We start from the raw sequence: 17,551 nt of genomic DNA, 5'->3' as shown, positions 1-17,551 counted from the left end.
CTTCATTTCTGGGGCTGTGGGCCCAAGAAAGCATCAATTTCTTGTGATTTATTTCTTCAGTCACAAAATCTGCGTAACATACATTCTCTTATATGGTTGAATGGATGAAGGCTCAGGTTGAATGGATGAAGGCTCAGGTTGAATGGATGATGGCTCAGGTTGAATGGATGAAGGACATCCAGTGTAATACATGAAGATTTTCATAAAGCCAAAGAGGCTCCATACCTAAAGGTCATTAATAAAACTAAGTCATCCTAGAGTCAGCTTAGGAAAGGGCAGTTTAAGGATTTCCCAAAAGATTACGGGACAGGAAAGTCAGAGCTGTTCAAAAAGCAGGAAGGAAAGAGCACGGCACAACAGTCATCTTTCAGGATAGAGAACAGGTGGCAGTGGGGTCATAGGAATCGGTGCTGGGGGCAGTTTCATGCAGAAGCTTAGAAAAATCATAGGATGATTTAACTTAGAAAATCATAGAATGACACAGCTTAGAAGGGACCTTAAAGATCACAGAGTTTCAGATCCCACCACCAACTGAGGCTACTCAGGGCACCTGCAGGGATGGGGCATCTCTGGGCTGCAATGCCAGAGCCTCACTGCCCCCTTAGTAAAGAATTTCATCCTAATATCCAACCTAAATCTCCTCTCTCTTTTGACTTTGAACCATTCCCCCTTATCCTATACTTCCCTGTCTTGGATGATCTTCTGAAGTCACCTGTGCAAGGACAACAACTCTGGGCAGCCTGGTCTGGTGGTTGGTAACCCTGCCCACGGCAGGGGATTTGAAACTAGATGATCTTTGAGGTCCTTTTCAACCCAATTCTATGATTCTATGAACAACAACAAATATGTATCTCCTCTTCTTAAATGTATGGTTCAGGTCTCCACATCTCCAGCAGTCCACAGTGAGGTGAAAGAAGATAAGGATGAGGCCAACTAAAATGACCGAGGCAATGAAGTGACTGAGATAAGAAATATAAAGTGATAGGAATGGGGAGGAGACAGGCAAGAATCATTGAGGCAAGTCAGCGTTCCATTACATTCTGTAACACAGGAACTAGTGACACTCACTGCAGTCAGTCAGAAGTCAGCTTAAAAGCAGTATCTAAGTACTCCTTTACACAGTGAGAGGTAACTGTCAGTAATCTGCTGTCACGGGGTAGTTGTGGAGGAAGATTATACCAGGAAACTCAAAAGAGATTTAAAACACCAAGCAATGGCAACAAGAACACTAAAGGCTGAGTCAAACTTCAATGTTCTCGGTCCAGTTACAGCTGATGCTGCAGAATTAGGAGGCATGACAAGAGCAGATATTAACTGCACTTACGCGCTCTCCCTAAATAGCACAGAGATAAAATATTAGGCAACTTGCACGGTGAGCCTGGCCTGAGGAGGTGATTTTGTGCTTCTCTATTCCTTTTGTAGGCTCTCAGACAAGACGCTGAAGTTGCACTGCTGTTATCACAGACCTCTGTCCAGGATAAAACTACAAAGAAATTCTTTTTGTGGTTCCTTTTTTTCTGACCCTTAAGGCACACTTTGTCACCCTGTTCATTTTCCGTGCTCCTGCACAAAAGCAGTCAGCACCACAGCATTTACAGTTATCAAACATGCAGCATTAAAAGACCTGAAACTGCGTAACACGGGGCAGCTGACCACAAAACCAAACAGAATTATTTCTGAGGAACAGACATGCAAATCAGTGTCACTGTGATGAACACGAACAATTCTTCTAAAACAAGCAGATATTAACAACTCAAGGAAATTATTGCTGTGCCTATTATTTTGTTTTTTGTAGAAACCCAGTTCTTCTTTTCCCCTTTGCAGTCTGCATTGCCCTTCACCCATAGTTCATTCGACATCCAAACGTTCAGCCAGTCTGACTTCAATCAGAAGAGGATGTTTTCTGCACTTAGGAATGATTTCATAATCACAGAATGGCTTGGGAAGGGACCTCAAGAATTGAAGAAACGTGAATCAGGCTTAAAAACAAACAGAAGGATTGGTCTGAAGTACAATGGAGAACAAATGTGAAACATGGCTGGGTCTCAAGGTTAACTCAGAATTCCATCCAGAGTTTTCAGAGCTAAAAGGAATAACCATTTTAATTCCATCCCTTCATGCAGAGAAAGCAAACTGTGTAACTGGAGTTCGCATCCACACGTCCTCTGAATTCTGTAACTTTGATTCCAGTTTGTTTCCAGTGTGATACTGGGGAGAGCAAGGAAAAGATTTGATGTCAACCAGTGGTTTGGATGATCCTCTCGTTGGTTGGATGAAATAAGTTGAATGTTTTTGGCGCTTTAGTTTTCAGGTTGTGTAAGAAACTCTGGGTTCACCTCCCTCAGTGTAGATTCAGGCTTAGTGTCACACTGGATGTTTTCATAGCTTCACACACCTTCTCAGCTGGCCATCACTTTTCAGTGGCTGTGGTGGGGTGATGGAATTCCTTTCCTTCCTCTTCCACAGGAATCATGACATCATTCCCTGGAAAGACCTCTGTCTCCTGCTCTGGATAGTGCACTGGCAGCTCCTCTTCTATCTTTTCCTGGATATCAACATCACTTTCACATCCCCTAGCAGTACAGTTTTTGATACCAGGCGTTTTTGAAGACCCCACAATAACAGTATCGGCGTTCATGATGAATATTTTTCCTGAGAAAGGAAAAAAAAGAGAAGTAATGCTGAGCACGGGCAACAGTACTGCTGTTCTTGGAGACGGCTCTTTGTCGTGCAAAACTTTGACTTGGTATTCAGTTTTTATTTTCTCCTTTTTTTAGTCAGACACATGCAGATCAAACCTCTCACAGGGACAGTTGAAAAGCTATTTCCCAACAACTAACCAAAGGGTGTTGCTCTTTTGGCAGCTTGGAATGAGAACTACCGAGAGCTTCCACCTTCCTTCTTATCATCAAGCACAGCCACAGCCCATGGCAAGCTTATCTACAACCTAAGTACCTTCCACAGGCCCCATGAGTGCCTTCTGGGATCCTGGTTAACCTCTTCTGCAGAAGACAGGCCTCCTTCCTCCCCTGCTTTGCACTGTCATGAAGTAAGTACCTAATTCAGAAAACTAACACAGTGGTTTAAATCTAAGTTAGAGAAAGAGCTGCCCTGGGTGGCAACCAGCCCACAGCAGGGGTTGGGGCTGGGTGGGCATTAAGGTCTCTTCCAATCTATGCCATTCTAACATGGCTACGTTCCAGTATTTTACAGGCTAGCAAACAAGTTTTGGCTTTGCATGCCCACGTTTCTTTGTGATTTGAGCCCATTCTGACAAGAAAAGCATCTTCATAAGCAACACAGAGAGGACTGGAACAGGAGCAGGGAATGGTAGTGAGTTCTGCTGTTCATTTCTTTCGACTGTCCCTCTACAGCTTTCTCCCACCCCACACAGGGAGTAAGCATTTTGCAAAAGCCTGTTCTTTGAGTTAGTTGGGGTAACAGAAATCCTTGTTGGTCTGCAGCAGTGAGAACAGAAGATGCATTTTCTGCTTCTGCTTTTCCTTGTTTTTTTCTGTGCTTTGTCTTTTGCCTCCCAGAAAAGCAGAACTGGTTTCCAGCAGCCTTAAGAAAACAGTTCTGGATCAGTTTAGCTGTTTTTAAGTCTTTGGATTTGACTGATGCAGAAAAATAATGACAATAATAACAATACAAACCAACTTGATTACAGTACAAAGTCAAGAGGCCACGGCCATCTCTGTTAGAAATTCTAAATACTTTTCCAGCTTGCCAATAATTTCAGGATGATATTCTATGCCCAGGGTTGAAAAAATGACAAGGTAAAAAAAAATGAAAATAACTCAAGACTCACCGATTTGATTATTTGTGTGGTCTCTCACTTGAGAATCAATGGGGCAGTCTGGGGCTTTTCCATTGCTCTGCGTCACTTCAGTCAGACTCAGAACAGGATTGCCTGCTTTTTCAGCACTGGAGATCAAGTTGTTGTTGGTTTCCAAAGGAAGGGTTCTATCAGTGAACTCCTCCTCTTCTGGACATTTGTCAGTGGTCAGTGTGATCTTCTGCCAACACAAAGAGGAGAGCGGAAGAAGAGTCAGTGCAAAAACAACACAGTGAAGATTGCAAGAGGTCGACAGAAGATTTCTGTGGCAGGCAGAAATAAAAGAACAGCACCACTGTCAACGGGGACTGAAAAAAAGCAAAGTGCCCAGCAGATCTAGGAACTTAAGTTCCCTTGAGTTGCGTTCCTGTATTCCTTAAGGCCACATTTGAACATAGCCCAAGACATGAAAGTGGCAGTTCCTAATTTGTCTCATCTCTGCACCTCAACGATCGTGGATTACAATTCCAAATAAAAAGGCCAGCACTTTTTAACAGGACACTGAAAAAGATCGTTAATTATTTACACTGGAATGGAAATTGACCTGTTTTGGAATATGGTTGACACTTACTGCATATTTGTCCACTAGATCAGAACCTGTAATGGAAAGACGAAGATTTGTCAGAAAAGAATTCATAGTAATCACAGGAATATTAATTGCTTTGAAATATCACCCACCCATGTCCTAGACTACTCTACAGCCCCACTCACCTGCATTATGCTCTCCTTACCACTGACCTCACACTTCCTTGAAGGGCTGAGGTGATCCAGGGACACATTGCTGCCAAGCATGTGAGATCCTGCTCTCCCCAGAGCCCTCTGTGCCCACACCCATTGCTTTCCACACACCAAAACCAGCATTCATCTAATCACATCTAATCACATGATGAACTGATTAAGCCTTCCAAATCAGCAGAAGACTCTCTTATCAAAGTTTATTTATCAAAAAACAATAATAATATGCAAGGATGGAGGAAAGGAACACTGGGGGTGCGTAGAGAGGTGTGGGTGTCCCATCCCTGGAGGTGTCCAAGGCCATGGATGGGCACTGAGCAGCCTGAGCTGGTGGGGGGCACTCAGCCCATGGCAGCAGCTGGGGCTGGATGGGCTTTAAGGTCCCTTCCAACCCAGCCACTCTGTGATCTCATGATTCTATACAAAGCTAGATGCCTCCTATCTAGTTTCATTCTGACGCACAGCCATCGTTACCTTCAATATGTCAGCACTACAATGATGCACAGTAACATTTTTGTTTATCGTGTAAACCACGTGAGGAAGGAAAAATTCCATTTTGAGAAAATTGAGCTCACATGAGAAGTGTTAAGTCATATTCCTGAGTAAATAAGCAGAAATGCTCCGATGCAGTGCAGTCAGAAACATCCACCGCAACAGAACAGAGCAGTCAGTGGAGATGCTAGTTAGCTGAGCAGAATGTATGCACTGTAGGGGATCTGTATGGGTTGCTATGGCGAACATCCACTTCTGCTTTGTTTTTTTGTTTTTTTTTTTTTTGGAACACATTTCCCAGATCTGAGTGCTCAGAAGTGAGCTGTGCATTTTTCCAGCAGCCTCCCTGCTGGACGCATCACCCAGTAGTGCCCATGCAGTGGGGAGGAAGAGCCATCTAGCGGCTTGTCACATCCACAGCCTTACCAGCCTGCAGAGGACTGACAAGTTCCAAAAACTAAAGCTAAAAGGTCACCACCTCCCATCTGTAGCATCTTCCTCCATACATTCACAGCTACTTTAATCAGAGGTGGCCCTGGGCAGCCTGATCCAGTGCCTCATTTAGTGGTTGGGAACCAGCACAGAGCAGAGATTGGAACTGGATGATCTTTGAATTCCCTTCCAACCCAACTATGACTCTTTGAGAATATTCTCCAACACGATGGAGAGCAGCTTGCCTAGAACCCTTAACTGACCTGTCTTCACCAGGCATTAGGAAGTATCATCTCCCCTCCTGTCCTCTGTAGCATTTTAGGATGCTGTAATTCCCAGGTGGGAAGATTAAGCAGCATGTTCTGTACCACAGTTTTAAAACTCACGTTTTTTTTTGAGGATGAGGATCCGTTTCTTGCAGGCCTTCCATTGCCAAAATGACAGCATGCCCACAGGTAGCACCATCACAGAGAGAACCACTCCCCAGAAAACAAGACCTGCAGCACAGGAGGAGGAAAGGGAGAACAAAGAGACCAAGAAAAGGCAGAAGGATCAGTAATCTGTTTGCCCGACATCATTTCACAAATTGTAGGGGTTAAGCAGGAAGCTCACGTACTACTTTCACTAAAGATAAATCTGAATAAAACGTGTCCTTTTATACAATAAAAATCTATAATAGATAGAATAAATCCTTTCTGACCTCTTGTTGTTGTCTCTCCCTTGTCTGAGGTGGGAGAAGTGCTGGCTTTCTCCTTGGGAGTTGAACTGGGAATTTTGGTTGTGGCACTTGAAAGGACACTAGCAAGGGTCACCAGGTTTGCCGGAAGCTTCAGTACGTCAGAGTCATTTGTTTCGTTGCTGATTCTGATGGAGGAAGTGTCTGGGGTGAGGTAGGAGGGCAATCGATCCACGCAAACCTGATCATGGGTGGCATTTCCTTTGCCTTGTGCTACTTTGTTCAACTTGGCACAGCTAGGGAACAAAAGAGAGAGCAGTGCATCAGTGCCAGGAGGAAATGACATGACACACTGTAAGATTTTCCAGGTGGCATACGTCCTTTTTGGTCATGATTATACCACATGCATTAACTGGTTTTAGTCAGAAAGTCATTAACCTGCTGCTCACCCCTGTGGCACTGATTCTTGACCCAGATGCAAACTCACACACACACGGAATCCCACTGCACTCAGTGAACTGAAACTGAGGCAAGAGAGATCCCTTCCTCCTGCCAGCACAGAGCTGTGCAACAGCACAAAGGCTCCAAGCTGTCCCATTGCCTCTGAGATAAATTTGTCACTTCTGGCACAAAGCAAAGATCCCTTTGGGTCCTCTATTAGCTTTAACCAATTGGTTTGTCACTCTGAAACACTATGGACTTACTCTGTGTGGGGTCTGCAGATGTCAGTGCTGGAGCTTTGGTCAGAGAAGGTCCCAGGAGGGCATTCTTCACATGAAACATCAGTCTTTGAGGTGCCTGAATAAAAGCAATGACAGCGGATGGACTGATCAAAATGAATCAACTCCAAGCCTACGGCCATGATCAGAAAAGATAAAATAAGGAGGAATTCCTACCTCTGATCTTGACTCCAAAACCAGGCTTGCAAGCAGTGTGCTGCTGGCATCTCATGCAGGTGTACTTAGCAGCAGTCTGGCAAAACATCCCTGGTCGGCACTCACACACCCGGCTGGAATTGAAGGAGCAGGGAGCTTTCTCCACAAGGTCAAATTCTGCAGGGAAGAAACAGATGGAGTAACAAAGGATCACTGCGAGCAAGAGGCAAAGCAGGGGTCAAAGCTGAGCAACACCAGGGCAAAGGCTTGGGAAGCAGAATGGGCTGCTGGCACTCTTTGCAACAGCACTTTAAGTCGTGAACAACTGGAGAAGCCTGTAGGTGGTAACAGCAAACCAGTTACCTTTGGTGCATAAGACACAAGCATCACATCGTGGCTTTGGGGATTCGTTCAGGTATTGCTCAGGTCCACATCTCATGCAATCTTCATCTGGATCCACGGGACATGATTTCTTTTTAGCATAACCTGGAGAAAGAAAGCCAAAATGTGGAGATAACTGCTCCAAAATAGAGGAGAAAGCCATCTTGAAGCATTGTCAGCCTCAAAGCCAAAGGAGCTGGCAGGCACAGCAGTTAGCTGTGAGCTGGTGGCCTTGCCAGCAGGAGGAAACAGTCACCAGACAGTAAGGAATGATGGCAGCTGCAGAAGGAAAAGCTAAAACAACATAAAGACTGAGCTGAATGCTTAACAGGTGACAAACAGGAGAAAAATGAATCTCAGTTTCAGCACCAATCCACATCAGCCAACCACAAAGGGTTAATTGTAGGAATGGGAGACCTAGCAGGAAAATCACTCACCCACTATTCATTTTGGCAAGCACAGGGTAGGAGCATAAGTCAAAACAGCCACTTCCCATTTGGCCCTATAAATACTACCAGACAAGCCCTAACCACATCACTCCCACCTGCTCAAAACTGCTTTTCTAAGACTGTTCTTTTGAAAGCTGGAGCTGATTGCAGAAGTGAAATGTATGAGAACTGTGGGTCATAACAGCTAGCTGCAAACTACACCTCTGCTTTTCACAAGACCCAGTATGGCATCCATCATAGTGGGAGTTTTTGAAGGAGAAAAGAGCTTCTTTCCCTGGGAGTGGCCCAGAATCTCTGCCCCTTTTCTTCTTCTACAGGGGCAGTTTCTCCATCCCTTGGTCTTGCTTACTCATCCATTTTCTGAATGATTCTGGTGGAGTGCACCGAAGCAGTACAGGAAATCTCTGATGTAACTACATGCAAATGCTAGTAACCAAGCACCAACCTTCTCTTTATAGCACAAACAAATGTCAAAAATTTCCCTTCTGAAAAAAAAAAAGAAAGAAAAGAGAGAAATATGTGAGAAATAAAGAAGAGAGAGAGAGAGGAGGGCACAGTTGTAACAGAAAAGAGAGGTGATGGTGCAGTGCCATAAAATGCCCCGTCCATCGAGGGGGAGCTACAGACATTTCCAGAGCTCTTATCTCATAGATGCGTTTCATTCTTCTGACCTCATCCACCCCTGAGTCACAGCTGCAGGTGAAGTTCTCTCTGTTCCCTGCCACGTGGATATTCCACTTCTCACGTGAGATGCTTTCTGAACTGTTTTGACTATGAGCACAATGACAGATTTTCTGCACCATCATTTAATACTTCGTGCCTTTGATCAGAAGCTAAAATCACTGCGCTGCTTCATATCCTGGGGCAAGCAGAAATTAGTTGTTGGACCTGCCTAATTCTGGTTACATTTGAGTGTCAAAACAGCCAATAAAAAACACAGACCAAATTCTAGCAAGCTATCTTGTTTGCAATTTAAAGGCAGTTTGCAGGCAGACCCAACAGGGCAGGAAGGAGAGAACAAATTCACATCTGGATCTACACCAGCACTGTCCTCTGTGAAATTGGACTTTTCTGCAGGGTCAAAAAGCAGTTCTGTGATACACATGGTTTGTACACAACCTGTGAGAAAGGCCTGTGAAGCACCAACATACTGACCTGAAGGACACTGGTAACAGCACCTTCCTAATGTTTCATCATAGAACCAATTCTTGAGTGTGTCACAGGAATGAGATGAGGTGAATGGTGGCTAAAAATTGAAGCAAAGACACAATTAGAGAACAATTAGGGCTCTGTGAGGGCAGATCCCAGCATCTGTCTCTGGTGATGGTGGTTACAAATGATAAAGTCTACAGGTTTTTGAAGGTCCAAACGTTTTCAAAAGCAACCAGACAACCACTGCCCTCAAACTTCAGCAAAGATTGGAATATTCAGTATATTTAGCAATCATTCGGTGTATATCTTCGCTCTTTTCTCTGAAAGTGTTTTAAATACCTAAAAGGAATATTGCAGCCCCATCCTTCCAGCAAGCATTTCAGATCACAAAGAAATGAGCTCCTGGCTCCATATGTTGCAGAGAGGAGTGGCACTGCTCCATAAAAGTGCTTTTCAGCCAAATGCTCCAGAAAAAAAACAACACCATAAATACCTGCTCTTAAAATGCTCCCATCTTTTCTTCAGGAAAGGAATTTTAAGAAAAATAATACAAACAGAATCCCTGAATACCTCTGGTAGCTTTCCAGCTCTGTATACACTGGCACTGGAAGTAGTGCCATAGTCAACATCATCTAAGGCTTGCCAAATGGGCTGTAATCCACCAAGCTAATTCTGTAAGTGTACAGCTGCTTGTATACTGGTTCTCTGTATCCTGTGCCCCTTGTTAACCCTTGTTATCCCATTCTGAAGCTGCTCTTCTGTAGTTTGCTTTGTTTTTTTTTCACTCTGCTCATGCTCACCTTCACACCATTCATCAATGCAGCAAGCCAATCTTCCTGTTCAGTTATTTACTCCTCAAAACACTTGAATTTAGCAACCTAAAGGCATGCAAACCAACAAATTGTTTTGCTTTTAACCTGGGGACAAATCCTACAGTGAGAACAAGCGTGCTCTGCCTTGAAATGAAAGCTGCAAGTACTACACATTCAAATAACTAAACCCATCTCTTTTACTGAGTGAAGGTTTTCATTAATAAGCCTTGATATGATCATATGACCAAGACTTAAAATAAAAGCCGCAACAGTTCTAATGTTAGCTTAGAAAAATTATTCTGCAGTGGTCCCACCTTCTGCATTTCCTACCAGCCTTAAAAAGAAATTACAGCTATTGGCAATATCAGGAAATGGCACGATGTGTTTGGACACAGAGTGATCGAGGAGTCATTCCAGAGATGTAAAAAGTGGAGTGACTGATAAGGTGGATTCCTTTTATAAAGAAAATTCAGGCAACAACAGCATCCTGCTATACCTCAGTCATCTTGAATCAGTTCCTCTTCAAGACCTAGCAGATGTCACCACAAAAACCTGATCTTCTCTTTCTGGCTGTTCTAAAAACCAACGCTGACTTCAAAAGATGTTGAATGTTAAATCACAGCAGGAACAGGGATCTTGAATGAAATACGCAGCACATAAATACAGAGCTTATAGAATTGCCTGTTTGGGGTTTAAACAAAAGAATAGGGTCTGCCTACAAGCATGATGGAAGAGCTACTTATCAAAATGTGATCTTGTCTGTCTAAAACATTGAAATCCTGTGCTAAGGACCAGATCCTCCTCTTAGTTACAGCGTGGCAAATCCTACTTATGAATTTCCCCTGGTGCCAGTGCTGTGATAATTTACTGAGGCAACCACACATAAATAGTGCACAAATCAGGCAACGATGCACGTGAGAGAAAGCACTCAGCACTTTTCTCCTTCCACAAGAGGGCAGCTGCATCCTACAGCCAACGGCGCCCTACAGGCAATGAAGGCAGTGAGGCACTGCATAGATTGCCCAGAGAGGAGGTGCAGACACCCAAGGTCAGGGAATGGGGCTCTGAGCACTGATGGAGCTGTGGGTGTCCCTGCTCAGTGCAGGGTTGGACCTGACGGCCTTTAGGGTCCCTCCCAACTCACTGTAGACCTTTTCAGTGATAGATTGGGTGTGTGACAACTGGTGACATCAGTCATCGGCTCATTGTTACCTTTATTTTTCATCTCTAAACCATAAAGCTACAAAAGAAAAAATAATAATAACCCTAAGCAGAAAGGCTGGCTATTTGCAGACAGCATGCTGTCTATTAACCAAGCTCCCATACACCTAGCTTAAATGCCCAACATGATTTAAACAGGCAAAAACGGCAGTGTGGAAAGGTACCCATCACTACAAATGGTACTGGGTCTCCTTCCCAACACACAGAAGGGTTTTTCTAAGATCAATTTCAAACCTTCATGCATCACATGGAATAAAAAGCCTTGCTTTAAGACCAACCCTTGCCCCAGACTCCTGTGGGTTTGCGGGAGAATGAAATAAATCATTGCCCGAAGGCAAAGAACACACACTGAAGAAATGGCAGAGGTGAACAGCCCAGGGCTCAGAATGCCTCTAAGTCTTCCATAAGCACTTTGGTCAGGAGGATATCACACTGTAATCAGAAAAGGCAGAGGGAAAGCTAATTGTCTCATTACGTTGTGGTTATAAAGGAATCTGGTGACAGCACAGATTGGTTCTGTTTAAACAAGGGAAATTCTGAGCAAAACTCCCAGCAGTGGTAGCAGTGTTCGCCTCCCCAGCATCGATGCAGGCTGAGCCCTGAGTTGTGCTACCACCAGCTGATGGAGCCCTGCTATCCAGAATCGTGTCTGGGCTGATGATAGACAAGAGAGGAAGATTTTAAAGAAAAATGCCCCCCCTACCATGCCTGAATCAGAATGGGCATCACCCAAAAGAAGGGAAGGGATCAGGGGGGCAGTGAGGGGGGAAAAGGAAAGAACTCATGGAAAAAGCAGTGCTTTATCATAGGAGAGCTCAGGAAGAAGGCAGCAGGAAGGAAGAGCATTTGTGTTCTTCCTGCTTTTGTTGCCAAAAATCTCAGCTTTAGGACATTTCTAATGTATTTCTGGTGCTATTTCTCCTTGCTCCAGAGCACTTACAGGAATGGTCAATTAGCCAGTAAGAAAGATTCATATTTTTGCCTCTTCCTGCTTATATTGTGGGAAGGATTCCCTCCTCCTTCTGGAATACCTTAAGAAGCACTGAAGAGTGTGATGTAAATCATGTTTATCTGCAACAACCACACAGCTTTTCTTCATCAAGATCTCCAATAAATTTTACAGAATAAACAAATGTTAAGAAACAGACTGAAACATAGCAATCCTGCTGAGTTATATTCCATTTTTAAAAAATCTTTTCCTCTTTTCACTGTTCCTTTTTCTTATCCACTCTCTTGTGTGAATCTCATGACAGACAGAAACAGGACTCAGCAGATTTGGCCAGGAAAATTCACAATTTCAGCACAATGTCACTTTTCAAGGCAGCATTAGTACTGTTGTCCCACTGAAGTAGATGGAGATAAGAGGCTGAATTTCACTATTCCATGCATACAGGCAAAGAAAGGCTTCTGATTTAGCAGGAAGATGACCTTAGGGGTCTTTCCCAGCCTTAATGATTCTATGATTCTACATCTTATGAAAGAGAAGACCACAATTCATGCGTAAGATGCTCAGATTGCTCTACAATGGGATGGCCTGGGATCCCTTGGCCTTGTCATTTCATTGACCTACTAGGCCAATGTTGGTGTTGGGTTTTTCCTTCTTTAATGGGCTGACAATGAAAGCCCACTTGAAAACAACAACAACAAAGAACTAAACATATTTGACACAAAGCATTAGGGTTTTTCAGCATTTCTTTTTGACAATTTCCACAATCACATTTGCTATCCCAATTTAAATAACAGTCATTGCAAAGATGGCGCTGAACTCAGCGGGCTAGTCTGCAATTCAGTCATGACAAGGTTTGACTCATTTATTTATGGTCTCTGGAGCTCACAAAGCCATGGTGAGGCAGAGCAAGAAGTCAGCTTACTACAAATAAGCTGTAAGTCAGAAAGAAAGTGTATTATGGTTAAAAAAAAAGGAGAGAGAAAAGAAAATCTACCAGCATTGGCTGTTCTAGAACTGACTAATACTGTAGCAAAACAGCCAGCTCTTTTTCAAACTTTTATCTAAATTCTGTCAGCACGAAAAAAAGTTGATAATGAAGGATTTCAAGTAGTCAAGCTTCACACTTGTTATTAATGAGAGCTAACTGAAAATTAAAGCAAACTCCAAACTCAGCAAGGTTGACATAATCCAGGTAACTGATGATTTCGCAGCGAGTCTGAATGCTGACCATGAGTAATAGAAAACAGAATTCATTACTGTCCTCTTCATTTTGTGGGCTGACCAAAGTGATGGCAAATAGCAAGAACTAATTAAAGCAGCTGGCATTCAGCAGACCTGATATGCTGACCCGAATGCCCCCCTAAGAACTCCTCAGTGAGTAAGGACTGCAAATTCTGATCCTAGGGAAGAAAAGAAGGATCAGTGTACTTCAGGAAGGAGATGATGGCAGGGCAGAAAGGACCAGGGGGAGGTAGAGCAAACTTGCCACGTGGGAGGGGAATTTACAGCTAAAGACATTAGGCAAACTCCTACTCTTACTGTAAGAGCCATGAGGATCTTTTTCAAACTTCTATGTAGAGGACTTGGTTATGCTCAAAGATCTAATCAGAGGCAGTTTCTTATTAAAAATCTCCAATAGCCCATGTGCTGTGCTGCACCATTCATTTACAGACAGGTATCTTAAACGAGCACATGCCAATACTTCCACCACAGTTTCAGGGCCCAACCCAGCGGGCAATCAGCCACCAATTTGACCTTACCTGTGCAAAGAGCCTCTGTGACTGATCTTTGGGTTTTGTTGTTGGCTTTTTTTTTTTTTTTTCCATGCGTACCTAAATGACAGGCAGGGAAATTACCTGGATTTACGCCAGGCTCTGAGGGCTCAATGCCACACGATGCAGTGGTGAGGAGGGGGCAAATGGGGCGGAGGGGGGGAGCAAACACACAAGTGCCTCAATGATATGATTTGAGCTGGGAGCCGACTTGCATCCACAGCTTTGTGTGAGCAGCGCCCCGTGTTTATTCTGAGTTGCTCTGATGCAGAAAAGAGCCCATTCATGGGAAAGTCGGTGTCAAAGGGGTGGGCGGATGTAAAGAGGAAGGTATTTTATTGTTTCGTTTGCCTCTTTACACCTTTCATTTTGCTAGACCTGACTCACATCAGCACAGCGAGCCCAAGCAAAGTTCTGTAAGGAATGTGCCTGGCACAGAGCATTTGGCTCTCTGGGCAAAAATGAGAGATTTATTCAAAGTAAATGAGGTCAGTCCCACATTCTAATGAAATCTTTCCTCATTTTCTAGCCGGGATGTGCAATGCCAAAAAATAAAAATAAAAAAAGACTCAAATCGTAGCTATATCTGCTGGTCCTGCCTGCAAAGTTCCCAGAAAGGGCAAACTGCTGCTTTGTGACAGCCCTGCTTTATCCTTTTATCACCCGTTATCACAGAGCCTGTTTCTGTGGATGCTCACCTCCCTGCATGCAACTGCTGGGGAAAAAAAATCAGCCCAGGGTGCCCCCAACCCTCTGCCAGATCCTTGGTCCTACAGGGCTGTAGGATCCCCCCCTTACCTGTGGGGCTCCCTGGATGTCCTGGAGAAGCAGCAGGAGCCACAGTCTCAGTCTTAGGCTGCAGGAAGCCATCTGCAGTGGCATTAGCTTTCCTGAGCTTCCAGCATTGCAGGTCAGACAACCAGGTTGCTCCTCCTGAAGTCTGGAATCCTCGCAGCGTCCAGTCCAACCTCGCTCGGCGTCTGCTCACTAAGTCCAGGGCCACTCCAGCTGTTCAAGACATGAAGGCAACAGATTTGAGACTCAATCAGGCTGAGAAAACAATTTGGAAGGAAGCAGGAGGGGGCTGCCCAAAAAAAGAAAAGTTAAAAAAAAAAAAAAAGAACAAAACAAAACCACTTCAAATGCTACTCCCCGAGCTGTTGGGTTTCTATGAGTCAGATGCATGCATCAGGGTTGTTACCCGAGGATGTGTCTGGCTGAGCAGTAATGCAGACTGCCCCTATTCATCTGAGGCATCGTAGGCTGTCCTCAGAGCACTCCCCAAAGCTTTGGTCCAGGCATGAGTCCAAGCCCTGCCCTGTCCACTATCAGAGCAGCAACCAATCCTTGAGAGACTTCTCAATAAGAAGCAGTGTTTCAGTACAGCTACGTCACTGCTGTTGAACCAAATGCGTGAAAACTCTGAGTGACCACCTTTAGCTTCTGCATGGTGCCATTTAAACACCAGTACATTGTAGAGCATCCTCATGAATCCTTTCTTCCTTCCAACCCCACGTGAAATCAGTTCCTGCTGCTGCCAGTTATCCCTTACATACGTATACTTGTTTTGGTGCTCTGGATAATGTTTGGTAGCATGGAAGGATTTCTGTTTATTTAAGGAGTCTTGCAGCCTTCTTATCTGCCCTGAAAGTTTTATCAAAAGTAAAAGTTACCCACTTCAAAAAAAGGCAGACTGCCTTGAAAAATCTCACTGAGGCACCCAGGAAAACGATGAGAATTTGTATTCTCACACCCATGTTTCTGTGCTTCTTTTCACACTTATCAGCAGAGAGAGAAAAGAAAGAAAAGATTCGAAGCAGGATAACTGGTGATTGCATTGCCAGCTACCTCATTGCCACCGAGACTGAGAGGCAGAGATGAGAGCGTCCACAGGGACCCAAGGATGAGGTACGTATCAGCTCTAACTCACTGCTGTAACCCTTTCTTTCTCAACAACGCCACCTTATGAAGTCAAAATAGTCATTTTCAGAAGATTGCATACTGCGTTCTTGAGATATACTTTTAGATGCTCTTTTCACCACTTCACCAGCTTACTTCTTGATGCCTAAGTGCTCTTTAGAAAAGCCAACTTTTCTTTGAGGTCTAGAGACAGCTAAGCATTTGAATGCCCAAATACCACATTCTTCTTTTTCCTAATTAAATAACAGGCTAGAAAATGTCTTAATCTTGTGCAGTAATACACCGTTAGGCAATGCTCACAGTTTAAAAGTGCTTTCTCAAATGCCACCAGAAGCAGGTGAGGAGCCTGTGTTTAATAGCAACGTTCCAAACTGAATACGTTTTTCATTTCAGAGTTGGTGTGTTTTGATCTCAAACACAGTGATAGGGGCTTTCCAGCAGGAGCCCTATCAGTAACTGGCACAGAAGCATCTCAGCTTTCAAACAAACCCACGCTGCCATTCTCTAAACATTGCCTGGGTTTCCTAGAAAATAATCCTCCATGCAAGTTCAAAATAATAATAGAATTGAACAAATCGAAGCAAACAAACAACCCCCATTTCTCTGTTCTTCTGTCAGGGGATGATGCCTACCATATAAATGGAAAAGCCTCTATGAGCATGCTATTATTAATTGAAATGCTGATTTGATTACATGCACCTAACATCAAACCTCCTTTTGTTGTAGGTGAAATACTGAAGATAAAGTTGCTTGGCGTTTTCTCTTTCAGCAGTTTAGCCAATATTTAGCTAATTTTCACTGCAGCTGATCTGTGCTGCTCATCTCCATGTGCTGCATGGGGCTGAGGGGCTCAGAGAAGATCCTGTAAGTCAGAGGTTCCTCCAGTGTCGCTGGACAAGTGGAGCAAAAGAGCACATGGAACCATAAGTAATGGAGGTAAGCCACAAGAAGTCTCTAACTCAGACCCAAGCCATTCTTTCAGCACATTCTGTGTGCTAACAGAGGGAAGGAAGCACTGAGAGAATACTACAGAAGCAGCATAGTCACACACGTTTGAACAAAAGCTCTCATGGCATTTTCTAATGTTGAGATGGCTGATTTTAGTCTCACATGCACTGGTAGCATAGCTCCTCGTGCTCTTAAACACATAACTGGGACTAAAACCACATATCATCTCTCAGCATCACTAGACACATAAAGGAGATCGCTGAATTGAAAAAGACACATCAAAATAACCTTGTCTAAAATCTGTATTTCAGTGTCTGTCAGCACTGCTATTTAGAGCACCACAATGCACTGATGAAAAGCACTGCAACATCTTGCTGCTCGGCTTGATGAAACAACACCAGATGCTGAAACTCCGCTGAAACTCAGCAGTAGGAAAGGGAATGTTTGGTGGGATGCATGCTGCGTAACACAGAGGTACGACCTGCAGTGAGAACACTCAAGATCCTAATATTTTTAGGTATTGTAAGTGAAGTCAACACATTGAACTTCTCTGGAAGGAACTCAGAACCCAAAGAGGGTGGGTGGAAGGGTGATACTGGTGCAACATGATCTCACTGAGAAACATCACCTAGTAGGCAAGCAATGGGAGTCTGAACAAGCTGTAGCTGACAGCAGTTGAACCTGTATAAGTAGTGTTACACATTCAGTATCTCATTTATGTTGAGTATGCCACAGATCTGCAAGATTCTATCCCTCTGCGCCTATCTTGCATTGATCCTTACTTTGTGCCACATATTCTTTGTATTAAATACTCATCAATCCACTTAATTATGTCTCATTAACCAAGACACACTGAAGTGTGGAAAAATACAGTGCAGGAGCTCTTGACAACGTGACCT

General features: G+C 43.9%; 1 protein-coding gene and 1 long non-coding RNA gene across 2 annotated transcripts; one reads left to right on the top strand and one right to left on the bottom strand.

Moving 5' to 3' along the window:
- Positions 1 to 33: 33 nt before the first annotated feature.
- TNFRSF8 (TNF receptor superfamily member 8) lies at positions 34 to 14,722 on the bottom strand. Its single transcript, XM_042831678.1, has 10 exons — positions 14,583 to 14,722; positions 9,034 to 9,124; positions 7,412 to 7,534; positions 7,070 to 7,225; positions 6,878 to 6,971; positions 6,198 to 6,469; positions 5,884 to 5,994; positions 4,410 to 4,435; positions 3,812 to 4,019; positions 34 to 2,652 (listed from the first exon to the last, which is right to left on the bottom strand). The coding sequence occupies exons 1-10, from the start codon at positions 14,664 to 14,666 to the stop codon at positions 2,411 to 2,413; spliced, it is 1,407 nt and encodes a 468-aa protein (XP_042687612.1). The 5' UTR covers positions 14,667 to 14,722; the 3' UTR covers positions 34 to 2,410.
- LOC122167232 lies at positions 2,966 to 17,199 on the top strand. Its single transcript, XR_006170988.1, has 4 exons — positions 2,966 to 3,049; positions 15,571 to 15,692; positions 16,431 to 16,640; positions 16,964 to 17,199. It is a non-coding gene; the product is annotated as an uncharacterized LOC122167232 (long non-coding RNA).
- Positions 17,200 to 17,551: the final 352 nt, after the last annotated feature.

This window comes from Centrocercus urophasianus, unplaced genomic scaffold (assembly GCF_019232065.1).
Source record: "Centrocercus urophasianus isolate 14NV4802_14NV808 unplaced genomic scaffold, USGS_Curo_1.0 seq_36, whole genome shotgun sequence".
NCBI lineage: Eukaryota > Metazoa > Chordata > Aves > Galliformes > Phasianidae > Centrocercus > Centrocercus urophasianus.
This window is presented reverse-complemented; position numbering and strand designations above follow the sequence as displayed.